The 22,988-nt window shown below is 34.7% G+C and overlaps 1 protein-coding gene across 1 annotated transcript in view; it reads right to left on the minus strand.

Annotated features, from left to right (window-relative positions):
* Window positions 1-575: 575 nt before the first annotated feature.
* KPNB1 (karyopherin subunit beta 1) overlaps window positions 576-22,988 on the minus strand; it is a 43,914-nt gene continuing 21,501 nt past the window's right edge. Inside the window, exons 9-22 of the mRNA XM_015810448.1 lie at window positions 22,418-22,519; window positions 20,785-21,009; window positions 17,988-18,179; window positions 17,162-17,292; window positions 13,082-13,229; window positions 12,541-12,612; window positions 11,765-11,909; window positions 10,444-10,526; window positions 6,355-6,462; window positions 5,614-5,757; window positions 4,207-4,312; window positions 2,955-3,069; window positions 1,627-1,788; window positions 576-1,265 (exon numbers count right to left, since the gene is read on the minus strand). Of these exons, the coding sequence (XP_015665934.1) occupies window position 1,265; window positions 1,627-1,788; window positions 2,955-3,069; window positions 4,207-4,312; window positions 5,614-5,757; window positions 6,355-6,462; window positions 10,444-10,526; window positions 11,765-11,909; window positions 12,541-12,612; window positions 13,082-13,229; window positions 17,162-17,292; window positions 17,988-18,179; window positions 20,785-21,009; window positions 22,418-22,519 (1,734 nt within the window). The 3' untranslated portion in view covers window positions 576-1,264. The remainder of the gene's footprint in view (window positions 1,266-1,626; window positions 1,789-2,954; window positions 3,070-4,206; window positions 4,313-5,613; window positions 5,758-6,354; window positions 6,463-10,443; window positions 10,527-11,764; window positions 11,910-12,540; window positions 12,613-13,081; window positions 13,230-17,161; window positions 17,293-17,987; window positions 18,180-20,784; window positions 21,010-22,417; window positions 22,520-22,988) is intronic.

Consider the following 22,988-nt stretch of genomic DNA (forward strand, 5'->3'; position numbering starts at 1 on the left):
TATATTTATATAATTTTTCTTTTTTGAAGTGCAGCAAGACTAACCCCATATCAGAACCAAATAAAGAGAACGAATAGGCCAAGCAGTTTCCAAATTGTACTTTTATCTTTTTTTTGTTGCTTTGTTTGAACATTGAATGTCAATCTCATTTTTGCAATCCAAAATATTTTCTGAAAGGTTTCTTGTTTGTTTAGGCTTTTTAAAAATTCTTTGGCACAATTACGTGTGGTTCGGGCTATTTTGTTCACACCGAAAGGGTTTTTTGTCCCTTTTGGTTGTTTTTTATTATTATCAATTTAAGCAAAGTTACGTTTTATTTCAAAGCTTCACATCCCATTTGGAAAAACTGGATCCTAATCTCTCCACTAACATGTGAGAGTCTTCCAGACACTCTACCCACCTCCCACCCCACCCAACCCCGGGTTTCTACATTCACAGTTGAACAAAATTCAGGAAGGAAAGGCGCTTTTTAATGAAACAAGATTGTGAAAAAAGTGTCACGATGGGAGCTTTGAACATCCCAGCTAAAAATTCACTGAAGAAGCCCTACACGGGGCAACTTCTCTTCCCCCCTCCCCCCTCCAGATCTCTTACTTTTCTGCCACTTCAAGTAGACTGAACTTGTTAGTTTATGAAATGCAACTGCTAATCTCTTCAGTGTTTCTTTTGGGAAAGATTAACTGCAATTGAGAATGTAGATACTGCCTCATTCACACACACTCACTCTTGAAATAAATCCTTCACCCTTCCTATTTTTCTCGTGCACTGACAGCGTTGTGTGGCAAAAACTCTCCTCCATCCCAAAAAAGGTTAAAAGGTCATGGGCTGGGGATCCCACCTTCTCCTCTCTAGCAACGAAAGCCAGACCTTATTATATGAGTACTCAAATTGAACCTGAAGCTAGCTTTTCTCTCTCAGACTAAGTAATCTTCCTCTTCACTGCCCAAAAGACACAGAATTAGTCCTTGTCTCTTGTCAGAAGAGACTGCACTGAAGTATTGAGCTCAATCATTTTCTACTTCCTGGAGGCAAGCGATGACAAGGTTTTGTTGCTACGCAAGTCAGTGATTAGCTCCATTAACAGCGGTTCTGCCATTGCCGTGGCTGGATTTTCACCGTGGTGTGTTTAAGCCTCTCACTCACTCATCCTCTCATTCCCAAACACTCAGCATCCGTGCACACTCCTCACTTCGGGTTGGGTTTTTTCCTCAATAGATTGGAGAATTCCAGTGGGGGTCTCAGGTGTCATCCCAATGGTAACAGATCTATAAGTAAAGAAAAATAAGGAGACAATGTAGTGTAATATAAAAAGAGACACTTGCATTTTCTTCAGTAGCATAAGATTGCTTTATCACTAGTTTTCTGTCCCGATTAGAAAACTTTTCCACTTTGTCATTTTACACTGCATAATATTTCTTGCAATTTTTAAAGGTCTTCAAAAAATAAGAAAAGAATTTTTAACAGGAGCATATTGAAGACAAATGCTACTTTTTGCACCATTTGGAAGCTTCTTCAGTGGAAATTGGAAACATATCTGTGCTTTACATTAGTTCTCTGAACTTCTAAAGCAAGCTTATCGGAACAGCTCACTTGTTTTAAAAAACAAGAAAGTTGGAGCCTTCTCACCAAGCTTGATTCTTCAGTTTTCTCAACTCTTTAGTGGCCCAGGTAGAAAGAGTTTTTGTTTTGTTCGTCTTTGATCTCCTTCCTTCAGTTAGTAGTTCATGTATCAGGGGCCTAGCTTCTACCATCTTGAGGACATCTTTCCCAAATGCTGTGCACAAATCCCTGTGAAAAACAAATAAGAGAAATCTCCCAATATGTGCTGTGGGTAGTTCAAAGTTTTTTAACTCTTTCAAATCACAAATGCCGCATATCCCCCACACACACCAGGAGGTTGCATCATCACATTTCAGATATTTGGCAACCAGCTCACATTTATCAGAAAGAAAGGTATAGCCTGCAGCTGAATAGTAGGCAGGGCAAGAGGTCCAGAAGTAGGGCTCCTCCCTAGTTTCTTGGGTTTTAAAGGAGATTGGGGTGGTGGTAGGGAATGTACTTTCAGATTCTGTCAATGTAGTTTTACAATGATGTAGCTCATCTGTTTTTTCCCCTACTGGTTTGTCCTGCAAGGCCAATAGCCAGCTATATTGGCTTCTGGGTGGAATTCAAGGTGCTGATTATCACCTCCTGGCATAGGGCTGGGTTATTTGAGGGACTGCTCATCCCAGTGGGCTTGATAGGAAGAACATACTCTGGCTCCCCTCAATTAAATAATGCAATCTAATGGACCTAGGATACAGGCCTTTCCTGTTGTAGCACATGAACTCTAAATAATCCTGCTTCCCTAAAATTAGATCTGGTGTAACCTTGCCAGCCTTTTGCAAAGCACTGAAAAGCTGGATGTTTTCCTAAGCATGAGGGTGGGAAGCTAGGTGACTGAGGCACTGCCATTGTAGATTTTATATTTCCACAATATTGTTTTTATTGGTTTCATATGTTGTGAGCCATCAGAGTTGCATCTGTGGTATGTGCAGCCATATAAATTAATTAATTAAATAAGTACAGGTTCGATTGTTGGCTTCCCAGAAGCAAAGTCAATAGGGAAGCTGGCAGGAAGCTGGAAGTCATGGTCACATTAAGTCCTTACTTACTAACCCATGGTGATTCACTAAATGACTAGGGACTGCCAGAACTACTGTTGCTAAGCAGCAGTCACATGTCTCACTTTACAACTGGATCACTTAAGTCACAAATTCCAGTCCCATTTATTATTAAGCAATGAAAAAAAGAATTTAAAAATAGTGTGGTGGCTATTTAATAGGTTTAAATATTTAATAATGAGTCAAGATGAAACAATTTTAGAAGTTTTATAAGGTTAAAAAAAGCTTGTGGTAAAGTATATCATCTTGTCTTCATTGTAAGATACTATATAGTAAATCTTCAGCATTTACCCTATCAGTCCTGCTGCACAGGCTACAACTCCATCACTATGATCTTCATCTGCAGCAATATGGTCAATGAAAGACAAGATGAATTCTACTCTAGGCTGCACCAGCATCACATCCGCTGAAAAGGAAGCATAATTTAGTTTCATAAGCTTACATTGTGGGTTTATTTCTTCACTTCTTCCTATTAGTATCAACAATTCTGGAAGATTTACCTTAAAACTGTGTTCAATCATAGACCTCATTTGTATTAAAAACATCCTACAAAGATTATATTCTTTTCTCTGACATTGCTTTTATATGTTCCTTCTACCTATCTTAAAATTGTTTTTAGTGCTCATATAAAAATTGATATATGTCTTACACAAAAAATAGTTGAGAAGGGAGATATAGCTTTGTGACTGAAAACTCAAGCTTCTAATCACATTGAACGGTTTCACTAACACTTATTGGTTAGAACAGATGAGATTCATACATTTGTGAGAGTACAGGAATAAAGCACTGGAGTTTGCTTAGAAAACATGGTCCCTTTGCCTCTAACATTTATCTATTTCACATTCACAACTCCCCATTCTATGGCAATTCAGTTGAGTTTAATGCAAGTTAATAGTTGAAGAAAAGAACCCTTTAAAATTTTAAAACCTGACATACCCTAATCTTCTAAAACTAACCTCCTAAAATTGTATATTATATGCCATTTTAAAGTAAATTGAAGGGAAAGGGGAAAAAAACCTCAAAGACGTTAACCTCTCCAAATCTGGAAACTCTTGTTCACCCCCATACCATCTCATTTATTATTCTGAAAACCTGATGATTTCTTAGAATGGGCTGGGTACACATCAAACTATTTCTAAAATTTATTCTTAAATAGGAAACATTACATGATGAACTTAGGCAAAGGTTCTAAATGAAACCGAAACCGACGTCTGTTATGTATCTGTTTCATTTTGTTGTTGTTGATTTAAAAAAAAATATAGCTGCAAAGAAAGGCCATCTGGTAACTTGGCCAGGGCTGTAAAAATATGCCATTTAAATTAAACTCCACCAAAATACCTTGAAACCTCATACAAGAAGCAATAAACAATACAACCTTGTTTTCTAAGGTAATAGCCCCAATCTTAAAACAAGGCAAATTAGAAGGCTTGCACTGACAATTTCCCATTATTATTAAGAGAAGTAAACATTGGCAGAAATTGAACCTCATGCACAGAGGTTCATATTTGTGGTACTCAATGAAATTAAAAAGAAAAGGACTTACGATGTACATTCTCTTGATCTCCTTTCAGACCTTGAACGATGCCTGTATATGCTTCCAGACAGGTCTCTCGCAATTCATTCAGATAGTCTACCATGTCATAATCAGACTAAGAACAAAGATAAAATGGAGTTATCTTGGGATTACTGTCCTACCACTGCCTGTCCATCCATCTATTTCACAACATATAGGAAGCAAAGATTTCCCAAATGGCACTTTTTTCCTTTCCTTGAAAAGAGGGGGAGGGATAACTATCTTCAGCTTATAACACAGTACTTTCAGTAATCCTAAGAAGGTTTCATATCCATTTATATTGATTCAAATGATTCTGTGGACACAGATAAATCCCCAAGTGGCCTCAACAACTCTCTGGATATATGACCGGATGACTGCAAAGAATATAAATCCTTCTATTCCCCATTCAGTTAGGTAGAACTGAGTACGTTTCTTGGATGAGAAGTGAAACAATTTCAAAGGAAAAAAGCCCAAGAAAGTCCAATTGCCTTTTGAATAAAAAGGGGGGGGGAAGCACCTTTGGGACAACCATAACCTAGATCAGGGCTTTTCAACCAGTGGTACGGGTATCACCTGTGGTACATTGGCATCTGGCAGGTGGTACGCGACCATCCTAGAAAAGTGGTAGCAGGGGGAGGGAATGAGCTGAACCATTGGCCGCATCGCACTAGCCTGAGCGAGAGACGGATGGAGCTGCAGGGCTGTCAGGGTTCAGCGGAAGCGCCAGGATCAGTGCCGCTTTCCAGCTGATCGGTGCTTCTTCAGGACTGTCAGGGCTCAGTGGAAGCACCAGGATCAGCGCCAGACTCCAGCTGGAGGTTGGCCCTGATCCTGGTGCTTCCGCTGAGCCCTGAGGAAGCGCTGATCAGCTGGAATGTTGAAACATCTCCACGGTCTTGTGATTTACATTCAGATGCTTGGCAACCGATTCATATTTATGATGGTCACAGTGTCGCAGGGTCATGTGAAGTGACCAAAACCTGCTACAACCACCCAGACGGGGGGGGGGGGGGGGAAGAAATAAAAACAAAACATCCCCCACCTCACCCCCGCTGCCAATCCTCAACAGAAATGCTCACAATGAAAACCTTGGGCAGGAGGAAAAGCGCCACCTGGTGGGCAGGTGTCTTGCTCAGCTGTGGCTTGGGGAGCACTTTTTTCAGTGCCATTGTAACTTCGAACAGTCACTAAGCGAACTGTTGTAAGTCGAGGACTACCTGTACTTTATCACTTTTTTCCTTGTTTTGTCATCAAGTTTTTGACACCTTGCTAGGCGACTGGTGGTACTCGGATATTGCCATATCCTAAAAGTGGTACAATGGGTGAAAAGGTTGAAAAGCCCTGACCTAGATGATTGAAAATTTCCATAGACATTTGATCCAAAAGATTGTTTACCTTATCAACATGGGCTTGAGAAGCTTGCTGTAGAGTATTCAACACAACTTCTAAGTATTTTTTAAATTCTCCTCCAATTGCAAGAGCAATGTCTCCAAATACTGATAGAATTTGTGGCTTAACAGACCGATGTACATTTTCATTCTGTAAAGACAAACTGTAATTTTATTCACAGCCACAGCCAACAGTTTATTTAGCTTTTAGAAATTACATTGGATACTTATATTCTATCAGGTATTGCCCCCAAGGTGCTGAGGGCTTTTCCCATTTTGTATTAACAAAACTGAAAAATATTTCAGTTCTCAGCATATTTCTTATTAATTCAATGGGCTTCAATCATCATATACAGATTGGACTGTACCCCCAAGTCTCAGCAACCCAGTATTAATCCATCACCAGGTTTGCTGCTCATTAAAAATTAGCCAATTTAATCAATTTGGTGAGCCAGAGATGAAAATACATTTTAAAAAATGTAGGTGTCACATATAGGTATTAAATGGCATTGCAGATTTTGATATTTATAATTTAAATGAGAAAATAAGACTCATTGGAAGATCTTAATATAAATTATGACATTTTAATAATTTTCATAATCTTCTATTTATATTTCTTGTTTTCTTCTTCCTTTATCAGAAACAAGCCATAAGATCAAATCAATGTTTATACTGCTAGGATTTTTTTTTCACATTTCTTTCAATAATAATTTTTTTTTTTTTGTTTTTAGATCATCAATTTACTCACCCCCAAGTTTTCTAAAAGAAGTTGCATAACCTCATCACAAAAGGGCAGAATATTGGATTGCAAGGCCCGGCAAAGATCACCCACTAGGCCTACTGCAGCTAAACAGACCTGCAAAAAATATATACATATATATATATATATGCCCACCACTTTCATAAATCACTTTTCACCTCACCTCAGGCACCAATCATTTCCTTGCGCTATTACGATACTAAATAAAGCTGCAAGACAATTCCTTAATTATGGCAGCATGTTTCAAAAATGCTTCAATATATATATTACACATATATAGTCAGCTTGCCATTGCTAACTCTATTCTTCAATTTTGGTTTTCCAATTTTGTATGATTGGCAAAGTTTTTCTTTTCTTTTCCAACTTAATGGGCAAATTTTAAATTGGTTTTCCCTGTATCTTTTCCCACTTTTGTACTATAATTACTATCTTGAAAAACAACTTGCTGTGGCTGTCCTTGAAATAAAAGGTGTTTGACCAAGGTGAGTAGTAAAGTCATAGTCTTTCTTTTAGAAGATTCCATATTTTAACTAACATTGTCTTAATGTTATTTCAATTTTTCTTTCTTTTGTTTCTTTATACCATAATTCATTTGCTAATTTGGCTCTATGCTTAATATTTCTCCTATTCAGAAATTTTACACATTTTGTTACCTATGAGACAGCTTCCAAATAATTTAAAATGCAAGCCTGCTTCTTTCTTTTGAATCTTGCAAAAGTTTGAATATTTTGGTTTTCTTCCACTCCATGTGAATCTTTTAAATTATTCTTTGCCAACTCTGAAAGCTTTTGTCTTAAGCGTACAATTAACAGTATCTGGAATAACTTCATCTTGATTATATATTCATTTTTACAGTCCTGATAAGCCTTAGCCAAGAAAGTTTTAGGTTTCCCCACCTATCAAGCTATTATTTTATTTATTTCCATGATTTATTATAGTTGTTCTGAAATATTGCACCCTGGTCAAAATAGAATCCCAAATATTTCACTAGATATTTTTTTTGTTATTTCATAACCAGACATTATATCACATGGTCATCATTCCTCTTGGGTTAAACATGTTGTTATCATCTTTCTTTCTTATTTCCTATTCAGAGAATTATCTAAAGTTTTTAGATCTCTTTGGACCTCCTATGCTTGAATAGTTAATACTACATTGTCTGCATAACATTTCAATGTATTCCTCTCCCTGAATTTTGATCCCAAATATTTATCTTTCCAAATCGTATCTGCAAAAACTTCTAAAACAAATAATAATGGAGAAAGTATGCACTTTTGTCTTGTACCTTTATTTATTGGAAAACTTGTGGAGTGTTCCATTTGCTATAATCTGTCATCAATAAATACTCGCCACCCAAATTTTAAATTCTAGTGTATTTGTTATATTTAAAAATGGTTGTAAGGACACTCCAAATTTATCAAAACCTTCTTCAGCATCTAGGAATATTACTGCTGCCTTCCTATTTTTAGTTGTTGAAATTGATTCTTTGAGCTCTTAAACTGTTATTGATTTCCTTAATATCAATCCATGTTATTCAGTTATTTCTTAAAATTTGGGTCTCCAATATATGTTCAAGCCTTCTTTGTCAATACTACATTTAGAATATAATTTCTTATAAGAATTGTGCAAGTTTTGTAATTTCTGATCTCTTGTATAACAAGTAATTCCCTTATTTTCTAATTTGTTGCAAACCTTGTAAGAAGCTCCTTCATGTAAGCTTCTTTGGCTCTCATATGGTTTATCTCTGATAGCCACAGAATCATATTTATTTTTCAAAAGTAATTCTTTTTTGCATGTTAGTAATATATTTCTAACCGTAACAGCTCGTCATTCATCCTCTATTTAAAAGGATTGTGGTCCATCTATGAGAATCTCTACTTACTTGAGAGATGGTTTAAAATCTTTAGAGATCCAATAGTCAATTCTTGAAAATGTTTAATGACTTGCTGAAAATAACACATAGTCTCTTGCTTTTGGATTTTGTAGTTGATCTGCTTTGTGGCTAATCTGTTTTTAACTTTGATATATATTTGTATTGGCTTGCACTGTTTGCCATATTCATAATTGTATTTTTTTAATTTCAATTTTTACTACAATTTATACTTCATTTTATTCAGTGTTTTCTCTTTTGATAGTTGGAAATTTTTATTTAACATTTTCATTTGTGATGCAAATTTCTTCAACATTTGGTTAAGGATGTCTGTCTCCTGATTTTATTTCCTCCTCTCCTCTTCTCTCCCCTCTTCTTTTTCTCTCTTGACATCAAGGTTTTCCCACTTTTTAAATATAAGTTATGAAAATCTTTTCCAACACAATTTCCTATTATTGTTTTGCTGTAATCAAACAATTTATTGTATTCAATTTATTCTAAATAATAGGTAATCAATAGGATGATTATTGTTTCTAACAAATTATCCCACACCAAATTTTTTCATTTGCTTAATCCCATTAAGTTCTCTTTTCTTTAGCTGCTTTAAAATCTACAAAGAAACCATTCAGGATATGTTTCCTCTGTCCCCTTCAGCCACCCCTCAGATTTTATAAAATTATATAAACTGACTCCATGGCTAAATTATATCCTTTAGTACCATTTAACAGGCTGTATGGTGTTTGACTCATAGCTTGTCAACTATTAAAATGCAGAGCAATTAGTAGTGTGTGTGTGTGTGTGTGTGGAAGATACTCACAAAGAAACATTACTTTTTTATGCCTTCGAATCAATGCTGACTCCTGGCAACTGCCTAGACAAGTATTTACAATTTTCTTGACAAAATTTCAGAAGTGGTTTGCCATTGACTCCTTCTGGGGGCTGAGAAAGAATGATTGGCTCCAAATCAATCAATTGGCTTTGTGATTAAAGTTGGACTAGAAGTCACTACAGTAAACTGGTTTTCTTATTCTTTGATTTGTTTTCCAATGAAATAAAACTCCATGGCTAATGTAAAAGTTCTGATCTTAACTGGGATCATGAAGCCCCAAAATAAAAGCCCTTTAATTGGAGAAAAATCCAAATAGATCCCTATCTACAATTCTTTTTTTTTTTGTTGGATGAACAAATACATATGCATTTTTTCATAGAAAAAATGTATTAAAATTGGAAGGTTCAGGTGACAATTTTTAATGGAATAAAATTTGCCTGCATTTCACTGCTTATTTTTCAAACGAATCCCCTTCATTCACCCACAATCCTAAGATTTGATATTTTCATCTCCATATCCATTCAATTATTTACGGAAAGGCCCTGCCACCTTCCACGCACAACAATGCATTTTAATTCAATTTTTATCACTGGGGCAAAGCTTTTGTCATCCAGGCCTAGACATTACCTTCCTAGAAGTAGGGGAAGGAAAGGTAAAACCTCAGGTTGGAGTTAAAACAGGGATCGGGTCTAGAATCTCTGTGGAGCCACAAGTGAATTACTATAAATCCAATCCCTCCTGCATTCCCTTGACCCTTATTGAATTCAGAGCAGACGCTAACCATTAGTCCAGAATATTCCTGGGCACAGGCATTAATTAGATCTTCAGAATGTGGACCTGATCTTTCATGACTGATATTCTACAATGACCAAAAACACTGATCTTTCAAACCAGGCTTATTATTTTTAAAAAAGTGATATACTAATGAATTATGTTATCATAATCTAAGCCTCCAGAATAATGCCAAACAGCATATCATGGACAGGATAATTCTAAAGCAATTACAATAAATGAGAAGAAAGAAAGAAAGAAAGAAAGAAAGAAAGAAAGAAAGAAAGAAAGAAAGAAAGAAAGAAAGAAAGAAAGAAAGAAAGAAAGAAAGAAAGAAAGAAAGAAAGAAAAGAAAAGAGAGAGAGAAAAATGTTTCAGCTGCTTACAACCTCAAGATTGTTGTGAGGTTATAGGTTAAAAGAACTTTATTTTATGTTTTGACATAAAATCTTCAGATTTTGAAAGAAAATTACTGCTAAGTATTGAAAACACTACAAGAATAAAAAAAGAATGATACCATAATTATCTCCAAATCCAGCAGTATTAGAAAAATATATACCACTTAATCCCAAACAATTATTTTTTAAGACAAGGAAAAGGGCCTTACCTGATATTCAGCATAATTTTTTAAACCAATATTCAGGAAAGGCTTGAAGGCCTCCATGTACTTGAGAAACTCCCCTCCTAACACTGAGCAAAATGAAAGGTTAAAAAAAAATGAGATACCTAAAATTAAAAAGTTAATATCCATAGCTCAGATGGATTTGTAACTCTCAAAATTCTAGGGTTGTTAATTCACCCATCCATTTCTCTTTTTAATAAACCTAGGACCACAACTGGTTACACCACAAATATTCAGTAAATAAGGTTAATATAGTTACTCCCATTCCACAACAGGGCAAAAATATGAAAATATAAATTTATTAACATCTTTAATTTTTCCGTATCACAACACTAGTAATAATTGCTGCCTCAACCACAAAAACGTTGAGAATTCCAGGACATATATTTAACAATGAAAAACCAAATACTAGAGTCAAGGTTAGAATATGAGCTCCCAATGTTTCCCCCCCAAAAAAAAATCAATTATACTTTCTTATAGTAAACATTGTAAGGAAATTGTGAGCAGGCTAATATTTCTTCTGTCTATATGTCAACAATTCTTCCTTCCCATATTTGACCAGTCTATTCCCAGTGAATGTGATTTAATCAGATGACAAGATTAAAAGTGTAAGCTTAGATCCAAAATATATTTTCATATCCAGTTTCAGCTCCATCCATTTATGAAAAGTACCATCTTGGAGGAAAATAATCATAAATAAAGATGAGTCAGAAATTTTAGTCTATTTTCTTTCTCAGTAAAGTTCTACTTCAAATCTTATCACTTCCTATGTCTCTATTGTGAATTATCCTAAGAAATAAAATTCAGAAATAGAATGTGTCTTCTGTTACTGTACTGTACTATTAGATAATAAAATAAGATGCATAAATCATTTCCTGTTATTTACTTCACATAATAATGTAATCACAGCAAAACAATTGTTTGGTAAAGCCTTCTAATAGCTATTATGCATAAACACTTTATATAACATTATGAATTTTTGTTAAGTATTACTTGTTCATAATGAAAACAAAACTTATTACTGTTCTATAATATCACCTCACTATATATTTCACTATCTGTATGGGAATCTAACCATTAAAATGTCCTTATAATTTTCTGTCATCATCTGCTATACCTCATCCAGTCCTTAGCTCACAAATCTCTTCAGCATTTATGTTGTCAGGACTAATATAGAAGTCCTAAATTTATAGAGTATCCCAATTGTAGCATAAAAATAGAATGTGGACAACCCAAACACTTATTTATTCATAGAGCCTTCAATGTTTTTTAAAAATCCCTTTTACTAGTAGAGCAAAGCATTTACCTTCTACCAGAGTACTAACAGCCATGAGGGCATCCTCTTGGACGCCTCCTGATCCTGCTGTACTTTGGAACATCCTCAGAAGAGATGCCATCACCACATCTGAAATCTGCAAAGCATCCTGGTGCTGGACTTTACGAAGGACATTCTGTTTGATGAAAGGTGAAAAATTACCTGGAAGTTTTCTTCTACTCCCCCCTATTTCACTTTTAATTAGACTACATTTTCAACTTATCTTGTGAATAGGTATGAATTATGCAATTGGAAAAATCTGTAAGCAAATATTTAGTAATAACTATCTGTCACCTGGATAGATATTCCCCTATAGATACTAATTTAATCTAGAAGTACTAATTTCTTTAGTATTTAGTAAAATACAATGGAACAATGATAGTTATTTGTTAACTTTAGTTGAGCATCTGCTAGGATAGGCTGAATTTACGTGTGCAACAGTTCATAACTTTCCTTGCTAAAATAGTGAGAAGTTCCACCTCTTTCTTTGACATATTAGTTCTGGGACCAGTTGGTGAGAGCTATATATCCAAGGTATTTCTTGTCTTAAACAATGTGCCAATGTATTACTTTATTTTTCTATATACCATTGTTTTTCATAAATTCCAAAGAAAAAGTCAAATTTGAACCAAGAGGACATTTGATCTGTAAAAAGCCCAATACAGATTTGTTTCTCCTAAATATTACTGATAGGTCTTATACTGCATGCTTTACAGTATCAAGCTATAAGCATCTTTACAATCAAGTAATAAATGTTAATTTTTTACCTGCAATGTAGCACAAAGTAAAGACTGAAGATCATTAAACTGGATTCTGTCACTTGTGCTCTGGATATGAGACTGGAGAAAAAATACTGTTTAGTATTTGAAGTGTTCTTTAAAACGTTTATCTCTATTGAAGAACTGGTATGTATTTAAAATTAAGTTGATGGGGAATAATTAAAGACCTACAGCCAGAACTAATTATGATCTTAAGTGTGCATTTGAACGAAGATATTCATTGGCTAACTTTCTGACAGACTGAGAGGTTTAAAAACTTGTGTTACGTTTAATTAAAATCTAACAGTGATGACCAGATCATAGGCATGTGCCTGCAATGGAAAACCCCAGAATAGGTAATAGTGTCCAGCAGCAATCAATATTTTAATTTCAATCTTGACTCAGTCAATCTTTTTACATGAATCATAGAAAGCATGCAAAACATCCATGAAACAAAACATAAAATATACAACTCCCCAAGTTAAGCTTTCCTGTTCTAGAGATCACCCATTTGGAGGGATGCTATCATTTTTCAGCCATCCAAGCTAACCTCCATTTGGAGCACTTGTTGCAGCCGTTCCATGATAACTAAAGTTGTCTTCTGAACAGCAGGATAACAGTCTTTGGCGCTATTTTTCACAATTTCCATGAGAGCTTCATATGCAGCACTCCTTAAGTTATTCTGATGTCCATCAGGCCTAAAACAAAGTATCAACAGGAGTAGCAAGAGTACATTAGAATACAGACACAATTAAATGCCAATGAACGATCCAGAAAGCTATCCACTGAAGTGGTAATCAATGGAAGGTAGGGTATAATATTCCATTTGTTTTTTGGGGGAGGGATTAAGGCTGGAATGAGATTTTTTTTTAATCTGCCATTAGGAATGAATAAGGGCTAGACCTTTCCATCACTCTCAACTTATAGCAGACGCCCAACACCAATCCTAGTATCTGCCTGATATTGGGGCACAGTCATTAACTCATTTGCTTTAAATGCTATGTCACATGATAGCACGTTATAAATAATTCAAGATGGCCAACCACAAAAAGGTAAGTCCTGCATTCTGTGACATACAATGCTACTTGTAAATTATTTGGTATGAGAAAATTAATCAATGGATCATAATGCAATATCGTTCCTGAATATTTTTCTTTTTTCTTCAGAAAGAAAACGGATATAAAATGTATTCTGGACATGTACATGAATTTTTGCAATTGTTGTATAATATTGTTTTGTGATGACTGTGAAATATACAAAACTCAACATTTTTCTCTTTTGTTAACTCAGGTCTATAATGGCTTGAGCAGGCAGATTATAAAAAAATAATCTTAACTGTGTTTACTATTTTATTTTTTAATATTTCAAAAAATACCCATAGGCCAATTTTTCTATAGAGCAAACACAGATAGCATTTGTCATAGATTGCTGCTCCACTAGTTTTGGGATCCCAGTATGAAAACTAGGGATGCTAATTGTTTATTTATTGTTATTATATATAGAAAATAAAATACTTAAAATATTTTGGTTAGGTTCCATTGTAATACAAGTCACAAAAAATGTTCTACCAGAATGTACTGAGTGGGCTATTTAACTTCAAGCTCAGAACAAAATGTTTTTTTTGTTTGTTTTTTAGTATCACTTCTATTCTATTACCATGCTATTAGAAAAGTCATTATTTCGAAGTCTCATCTAAACATTGCACTTACCACACTTCTCTTGGTATTTATTTGGACATTATGGAATAAAATATATTGAAATGATTGTAAATCAGATTGGAGGGTGACGGTGTCGCCATTGAAGAAAACTTTGGAAAAAATCCCAAAGGTGCTTTTTCAAGAGGCAACTGGACTTGTTTTTTTTTTTTAAAGATATTTCTCATCCAAGAAGTTTTTTCAGCTCTGACTAGATGGAGAATGTAAGGATTTATATTCCTTATAGACAGCTGGTCATTTGCATTCTTTTAGAGTTGTTGAGCACACTTGAGGGTTTGTCTGTGTCCTCAGGATTACCTGAGTAGTGCAAATGGGTATGGAGCAGCCTTCTTGGAACCGTTAAAAGGACTGTTGTGGAGCTGTGCTTTCTGCCCTGTGTCCCTTCACTGTTGAACACAGGTGCAGGCTGTTGGGGGCGAGTCTGTGTTGTCTGCATCTTACACTGAAACGCATATCCTATAATCTGCAATTTTTCTGGAAATCCATTCATATTCCCATACCATTCAAAGAGTGTTCATCCCAAAGTGTATAGCTAAATGTCTATGAAAATTCTCAAGTCATCCAGATCATGGTTGTCCCAAAGGTGCTTTTTCAAGAGGCAACTGGACTCCACAACACAGCCCTTTCAGGAAGCCTTCCAAAAAGGGTTCACACCAATTTGCACTACTCAGGTGACCCTGAAGACACAGACAAACCCATGTGGCCTCAACAACTCTCTAAAAAAATGAAAATAACCAGCTATCTGGAAGAAATATAAATGCTTCCATTCCCCATTATCTAGTCGGAGCTGAAGAAGCTTCTTGGATGAGAAGCGAAACATCTTCAAAGAAAAACAAGAACATTGCCTCTTAAAAAAAGCACCTTTGGGACAACCATGTCCTGGATGATTGATAATCTCCATACAGATTATCTTTTGGAAAAAGTCAAATTTTATGTCTAATTTTTTGTTTGGCTGAAACAACAAATTTGTGCTTATTGTTTCAGAGTGATGTATTTTGTGTTACAGCATCCCAAAGTATCCAAACTAATTGCTATATGGAAGTCTAATCACATATCCAACATAATAATTCAATACTTTATAAGACACTGGGAAGTAAAGACTAGATCTAGAATATGAAGGATCTTCTACAGCAAAACAAGTAATTGTACAGGTAGTTTCCATTGCTAATAAAAATGTGTTGCTTAGTACAACTGTCCTGGCAGTCTTGGTTGCCATTGTTAAGCGAGGAGTGCACAGATTGCTAAGTGAGCACCTCATGTTATCATGAGGATATACATATTGACTATAATGTTGATCAAGTGACTGAAGGACACTGTGAAGGTCATAAATAGGCTGTGAACGTTATTTTTTTCAGCATTGCCATAAGTTTGAATGACTGTTTAACAAAAATTTGGTAGGTGAAAACTACTTGTATAGTAATTGCATTTTAAAAAACTCGAAAGCTAGCACAGAATAATAAAATCACATTAAATTATCCACAAAAAGTTTATCCATAGACACTACAGAATTGCTTGCAAAATGTCTAGTAGTGATGAAATAAGAGTATTCTCAAAGGCCTGTCAGCTTATAGAACCAGATAAACATATGACAGAATTTGAATTATCTTGATTCAGTTTGGAGACAGGGATATTATTGAACAAAGTTAAATCTTGTTGCAATAACCAGGTATGTATAAATTTAGAATCTGTAAGCATTAAGTAGTAATAAAACAAAGTTCTCCTGACCAGAGCATGAACATAGTTAAGTCAGGAAATATGTCAAGCAAATAAATAGTTTAATTAGGTCAAGTAACTTACACAAGACATATATTCAATAGTGATTTAAATAATTCTACGTTGATGAAGAAGTATGTTTCTCTGTCAATGAAATCTTGAGATGGATATGGTGCATTTTTTTTAAACTGATTGTTCTGGTATTTTGAAAATGAGAACTAAAACCTAACACCACAGGTCATATCCTAGATTGAACAGCATATACATCTTTAACTACCTTGATGTATATTATTGACAGGGAGGGAGGGAGTGGGGGGAAGTGGGGGGAGAAACCAATGAAGACTTTTTTACTTTTGATTTTTGGAAAGCAAACCATGAAATCTAGACAAAATAAAAAGCCTGCTACTTATTTTATTCTAAACTGCTCTCCAAGTTTTAACCTGTAGCAGTCATTGGAGTTCATAATAAAAGAGGACAAATTATTTTATAGGATCATTTTCAGATATAGATAATATTTTAAACTGGAATATAAAAGGAGATAATTCCAAAAAGGTGCAAAACTTGTTTAAAATGTTCTGAATTATTTTAATACTATATAGCTTCATGCTCCATTTTGTTGCAAAATTCAGTCAAAAGGCGGCTAAATTTGTTGCAAAACTTAGTCAACATTGTTTAAAAGCACAGATTAAATGCACAAATTTCAAAGTTCTTATATTTTATTGTTATATATGCCTGATCCTGAAAAAAAATAAAACCAAATTCTGTCCAAGTTCTATATTCTATCGAAAGAGGATCATAATCCTGCAACGTATGTAAATAATATGTGTTAAATAATTTCTTATATATTTTCTTATATAATTTGTGCTGCTTCACTTGTTAATGACTTACAACTTCTAAATAAATTCCAGAACACTTTGTCTCTATTCTATTGTTTTAGTGGATATTGTTCACACACACACACACATATATATATAGCAACAATATGGCTTGTGCCAAAATCTAAAAGTTGCATGTCTGTAGCTTTTCTGCATTTTGTGGAATGTACATGTAAAAGGTTCCCAAAAATTACAAAACCAACCTAGTGATATTACACCTTATCCCTCAGAAATTGTGGAGATTTTATAAAATGAAACTCTTGAGGATATTCTGAAGTTCATTGGTCAGCAGCACATGGTCAAATGGATAAAGAATCACTAAGTTACCTGTCTGTGGTCTCTAAAAGTTTCTGAACAATTAATTCAAAGGATGAGGATAAGCAGTATGTTGCAGGCTCTTCTTGATCATCAGCCACATCAGCAGCTTCATAAGCAGCTTCTGCCAAACTAGAGAAAGCCTGAAAGATATTAGGTGTCAGTAATTTAGAAGTTGACAATTTAGGAAGTTTCCTATTTTGGTAAGAAATTAATTTTCTAATGTTGACTCCAACTTTGCATCTTTCTTTAACATTTTTGTGTTCCATTATTTGATAAATTAAGAAGTCAAACAATAGATCCAATCACCACCAAACATTTTTTGCTTTAGCACCATTGTTTTATCTGTAACTTTATATAGATTATCCTCAATTTATGACCATTTATATAACAACCATTTGAAGTTATGACGATGCTGAAAAAAGTGACTTATGATTAGTGTAATATGCCTCATGGTCACATGATCAAAATTTGCATGCTTGGCAACCAGAATGTATTTATGATAGTTGCAGTGACATAATCACTGGGGTCACATGATCACCATATATAAGCTTCCCAGAGGGCTTCTGACAAACAAAATCAATGGGAAAGCCAAATTTGCTTAATGACAGAGGGAGCTTCTTAATGACTACAGTGATTTGCTCACACCATGGCAAAAAAAAAAATCATAAATACTTAATTGCATTGCTTAGTATTAAAAATACTCTGGTCCCAGCTGTGGTCATAAGTCGAGGACTACCTGTACATTTGGAGCAACTGCAGATTCAAAACTACAAGCCTTATTTTTCTAATTTATCCAGCACTCAAATGTTTATTCAGAATAAAAATTCTGACTTACCCAGCATACATTGGAGGCCACCCTTGGCTCTGCACTCAAACCTTCAATTAGACACTGCAGCAATGGAGTAAGATAAATATCATTTATGGCTGCCTCAGGTAACAGCTCACAGATCCGACCCACAGTCCAGGCGGTTGTATCTCTGACGACAACGCTGGGGTCCTTCATTAACTCTATAAGAGTAGGCATAGCCTAGGAGAAAAACAGCCAATTGTCAATCTGTGTTAGACATTTCATGTCTAAAGTAGTTTTCAAAATCCTTGTATTTCCACTGGCTCCTTCAGCTCTGGGGGGCTCAGTTAGATCTCAGAGCAGGCAAGTTGTAACGTATATTCTTACCAATCAGGCCCATATGTATTTAAAATGGAAGCATAGGTTACTCTGATAGGAGATATTCCAAAATACTGAATAATGTAATATTGTGGCTAAAATATATCACAGAGATTTCAAGTTCACTGGTTTGTCATGAAATATTCAGTATTCAAATATTGAAACTTGAGCCAATTTAGCAAAACTTATGCACAATAAAACTAGCAGAGGATTTAATGAATCTTAAACAATAAACCATTGACTGAATATTAGCATCTAATACCAGGTACTGGGATTAGTTAGTAATAATTGAGCAAAAGGAAAGCATGTCTAGGGAAGGAAGATGCTGGACATATTAAACATGGCAACTTAGAGAGGAGAAAAAACTCTTACTTTATGCTACAGGCATTTATTATTTGTCAAATTTAGGTACTGCCCAACTTACTCACACAGACTCTGGATGGGGTACAGTTAAAAACATAATATCTTAAAAACCATATAAAATATGATACCTTAATAAAAGGAGCCAGTAAAAATAAGGATAAAGTAAGCTGGAAGTTAAAAGACAGAGGGAGGGCCACCAACCTGTTGCTATTACATACATACATACATACATACATACATACATACATACACATACATACATACGCATATGTATACAATATGAAATTACTTAAATTCGTGGCTGCAATGGCAAGCTTAACACAATACCAGAAAATATTTATTTTTTGATGTTACTATCTGATATGCCACTAATTTTAGAATTAAATGTGCAGAATGTACAGTAATTGCAAAATTAACAGCATATATTCATAACAGAAATTTGACAATTTAAGGAAGAATGACTTCCATATATATTATGTAATGCTTTTTGTTTAGCAACTGCAGTTAGAACTGTGAACTTGGTTGTCAAGCAAAACAGTTATTAAGTGAAACCGAAATGGTCTTCAGCTTTCCTTTACTTTACAGTAAATGCCAAGAATTGGTTGTAAATTGCTTTTTCATCACTGTGTGAACAGTTCTAAATGAGGCCACTGCTAAACAAGCACTACCTATATGCAACTAGACAAATTTAAGCATTTAGAGTATGTTTAAAGGGAAAAAGAGTGGACCTGAAATCAGAAATATGAATGTTGTATATCAGAATACAATAAAGAGGAAGTTAGAAATTAAATATTTATCTGAAATAAAACAAAATGATGGTAACTCTGGCACTCTTCAAAAAAGATCTTTAAAAACCATTTTAGTTATTGTGAAAAACCTTTGCTCCTTGTTAAAAAAGCAAAAAAAAGTATTTTCTTTTTTATGGTTAATTTGTTGTCACCAATGTATTGCTAATTGTATAACTTTGGCAATTTCTCTGTTCACTTGTAGATACCAAGTCTTTGCATCGCTTGATATAAGAAAATTAAAAAAGAAATCCTTTTCACAAATCTCAGGACACAAACTGGATGATAGGTGGAAATGGCTCTTTTCATATCTTTTGATTCAAGGCAAGCCAATATAGTATTTTAAAGGCAATCACTAATTCCTTGAATTAGGCAAAAAATCAACTGATAGCAACTGTAAAGTAAGTCTGATGTGCCAATCTCTGTTTAAAAACAAAGGATCTATGGAAAAGGTAATCGTATAGGCTGTCTTGAATTAATGTATCACAAAAGCGCAGAAAAATATAGTTCATTTATACCGCACCAACATTGCTTTGCGTTGGTTCTGAATCGTTTGCTTTTTCTGCTGGAAAGGTGTTCTTTCAATGGGAATACTCAGAATGAAACAAGACAAATACAGATTTTAGTCTTCTAACACAACAGAATATGTAAGAATTGCTATAAGCAAGTTGTTCTATATTTATTTTTATAAAGTGGAATCAGAATCTGATCTGATTTGCCAAGGTTTTAGCCAATAAAAAAGATGTTCTTCAAATATGGTGCTTTGTATGATATGGGATAGACTGTCTCCCCATAAGTCTTACTCCTCAAAATCACTGCAAAAGCAGAAGGCAGAGGAACCAATCACTTCTCCGATCACAAGCAATTAAAGCAGAATTTGATTATAATAGTTGTCTTTTCTTGTCATGGTGTCCTTTTCTGGGAGAAAAATCGAATGGAGCCTTTCTGAGAGGTTCATATCATTTTATTGTACCAGAGCAATATATTATGCTACAAGACCTTCAGATTTTTTGTACCAAACAATGGTTGCACCAACAGTATTATGATTGTGGCGCATACTTATTTGATCAAAATAAAGACAACAAATGCATAGTACATTTAAGATACATTCATTTTAGTCTTAGGGCCAATTCAACATAATGTGAAGTACATTCATTGTCCTTGCTATTTTCCTCATGTACCTTCTATTCTCACAATATTATGAAGTTATTTTTAGTCAAAGAGACACATAATTAATATATTTACAAACCAGTTATCTAATTTACAAGACTTCATTTCAAAAGAAATGTACACATATTTTTAGCACAAGCCTTCCTCACCTGAATGACAAGAGGTTTTAGCTGGTTTGGTTCTGGGCCTTCTAAAATGCACCCAAATGCCATGACAGCAGCATCTCGATATCGCCAGTCAATATTTTTTATGTGTTCTTTAATGAAGGGCAAAACATGGGGTACAATGTCGTCCTCACAACAGGTTGCCAGAAGCATCAGGCAGACCCCAGCTGCTTTACAGGGGTTCCAATCATCATCATCATCATTCTCATCCTAAGTGAAGAAAAATGGGAAGAAACAGTATTCAGGATTATATTTTAAATGGCCAAAATCTCATTTTATAATAAATCTGATTAGATTTCAGATAAGAACACTTATTTCTCATAGTATTTGACAATCTTATGCAAATTCAATACTATACTTTGGGGGCCCAAATTAGGAAAACGTCAGATTTTGAACACCAACCCAACATTTGTCAAAAACTCAGTAATAAGGTAGTGATCTGATAAAGACAAATTTAATGGCAGATTGATAATTGATTCCTTTAAAAGCAAAGTGGTAAGAGTGATACAACAGAAATGGATATAATTTGGTGCAAGATTAATAGAATTGTATTTTTAATATCAGCTGAAGCTTCAGTGCAGCCATGATGGGCATAGTAGTATCAAATTGGTATAGGACAGGTTGTCAAAATAATGCTTTTTAAATTAGAGATTCATTTCAAAGAGAAGCAGGAAGGGAAATAGAAAATGCCTCTTAGTTCTGTTCAGGGCAGAGTATTTCTTCAAGCACATGTCTCCAAATGGACAATATGCAATAATTTTGAAATGCTATATGGCTATGAGTAAGAGATTGCATTCGCTCATAAATCAGAGGTGACAATTCTTATTATGATGGACTGCCAATTGATGAATGAATGCAATCGCTATAGCAAGGGTCTTCAAAACTGACCTTTTTATGACTTATGCACTTCAACACCCAGAATTCCTCAGCCAGTGTGCCTGCTCTAAAGAATTACTGCAAATATTTTATATTTTTTGTGTATAAAAGTTATATACTAAACAAAAAAAACTAACAAATAGAACACACAGGTTTCTTTCTGCAGACCAGGCCATTTTAGGCTTTTCTTTTAATTTTTCCACAATTATTATATGCCAGTCCTCCCCAATCTGACATTTTCCAAGATTTTAACTGCCTATCTGTAAGACCAGACTAAACAGTAAAATATACTAGATGCATTTCAATATAGCTTGGAAGATACCAAGTTGCTGAAAACTATAGGCCCTGAAACTACAGATATTATTTTGCTTAATGACTGTCTTGTTTAGTGATCAAAGTTACAACAGCACTGAAAAAGTAACTTTACAACTAAATCAATCTCCTACGACTATTGCAATTTTCCTGAAATTCAGGTATTTCATAGCTGAAAAGTGTTTACAGCCTTGCAGTGGCTCACAGTCATGTGGTTACCATATACAGGCTTCACAACCAGCTTCCAACAGGCAGAATCAATGAAGAATCACGGCAGAAGTGAGGAGGTACATCTGTTGTTACATATGGTATATATATGTTTTATATATATATACTTGATGATGCATCACTAAGCTACAGAATTGCTGATCCTAAGGACAACCTGTACATTGGAGAATGGTGCGTGCATACACACACACACACAACTTACCTGTTTAGTCAATGTTTGTGTCAGAATTGGGACTAGATACTGGAGAGCACCCTTGGCATAGAATTTACTTGTATGCTCTGGAGGCCGTCCTTGTTCTGCTGCCTGCAAAAGAAATAATACAAATGTCTTAATTCCAACTAAACATGTATTTATGCCCCTTCCCTATCTGAACTGAGATACATATGTGCAGGTTGCATTTCCTTTGAAAATCTCATGGGAATAACAATACTGCAAGATTGTTTGCTAACATATTCGAGTGTATGTGCAAATACATGAATAGATGGCAAAGGGATAATGTAAATAATTATTACATTAACTTGATTAGTTACGGCAGCATTATTGCCCAAAGTTTCATGAATCATCTTATTTCCATTTTTTATTATTATTATTATTATTATTAATTGTATTTATATCCCGCCCTTCTCCTTTCGGACTCAGGGCGGCTGACAAATGATAAAAAGCTAACATATTACACCTAGTTAAAATTTGATTAAAATGAAATATTTGAGAATGTCAAATTTAAAAGTAATTAAAACCCCTATAAAATCCCCTAGGCCAGTCCCGCTTGCTG

This window comes from Protobothrops mucrosquamatus, unplaced genomic scaffold, assembly GCF_001527695.2.
Source record: "Protobothrops mucrosquamatus isolate PMUCROS unplaced genomic scaffold, P.Mucros_1.0 scaffold10, whole genome shotgun sequence".
In the NCBI taxonomy this organism is placed as follows: domain Eukaryota; kingdom Metazoa; phylum Chordata; class Lepidosauria; order Squamata; family Viperidae; genus Protobothrops; species Protobothrops mucrosquamatus.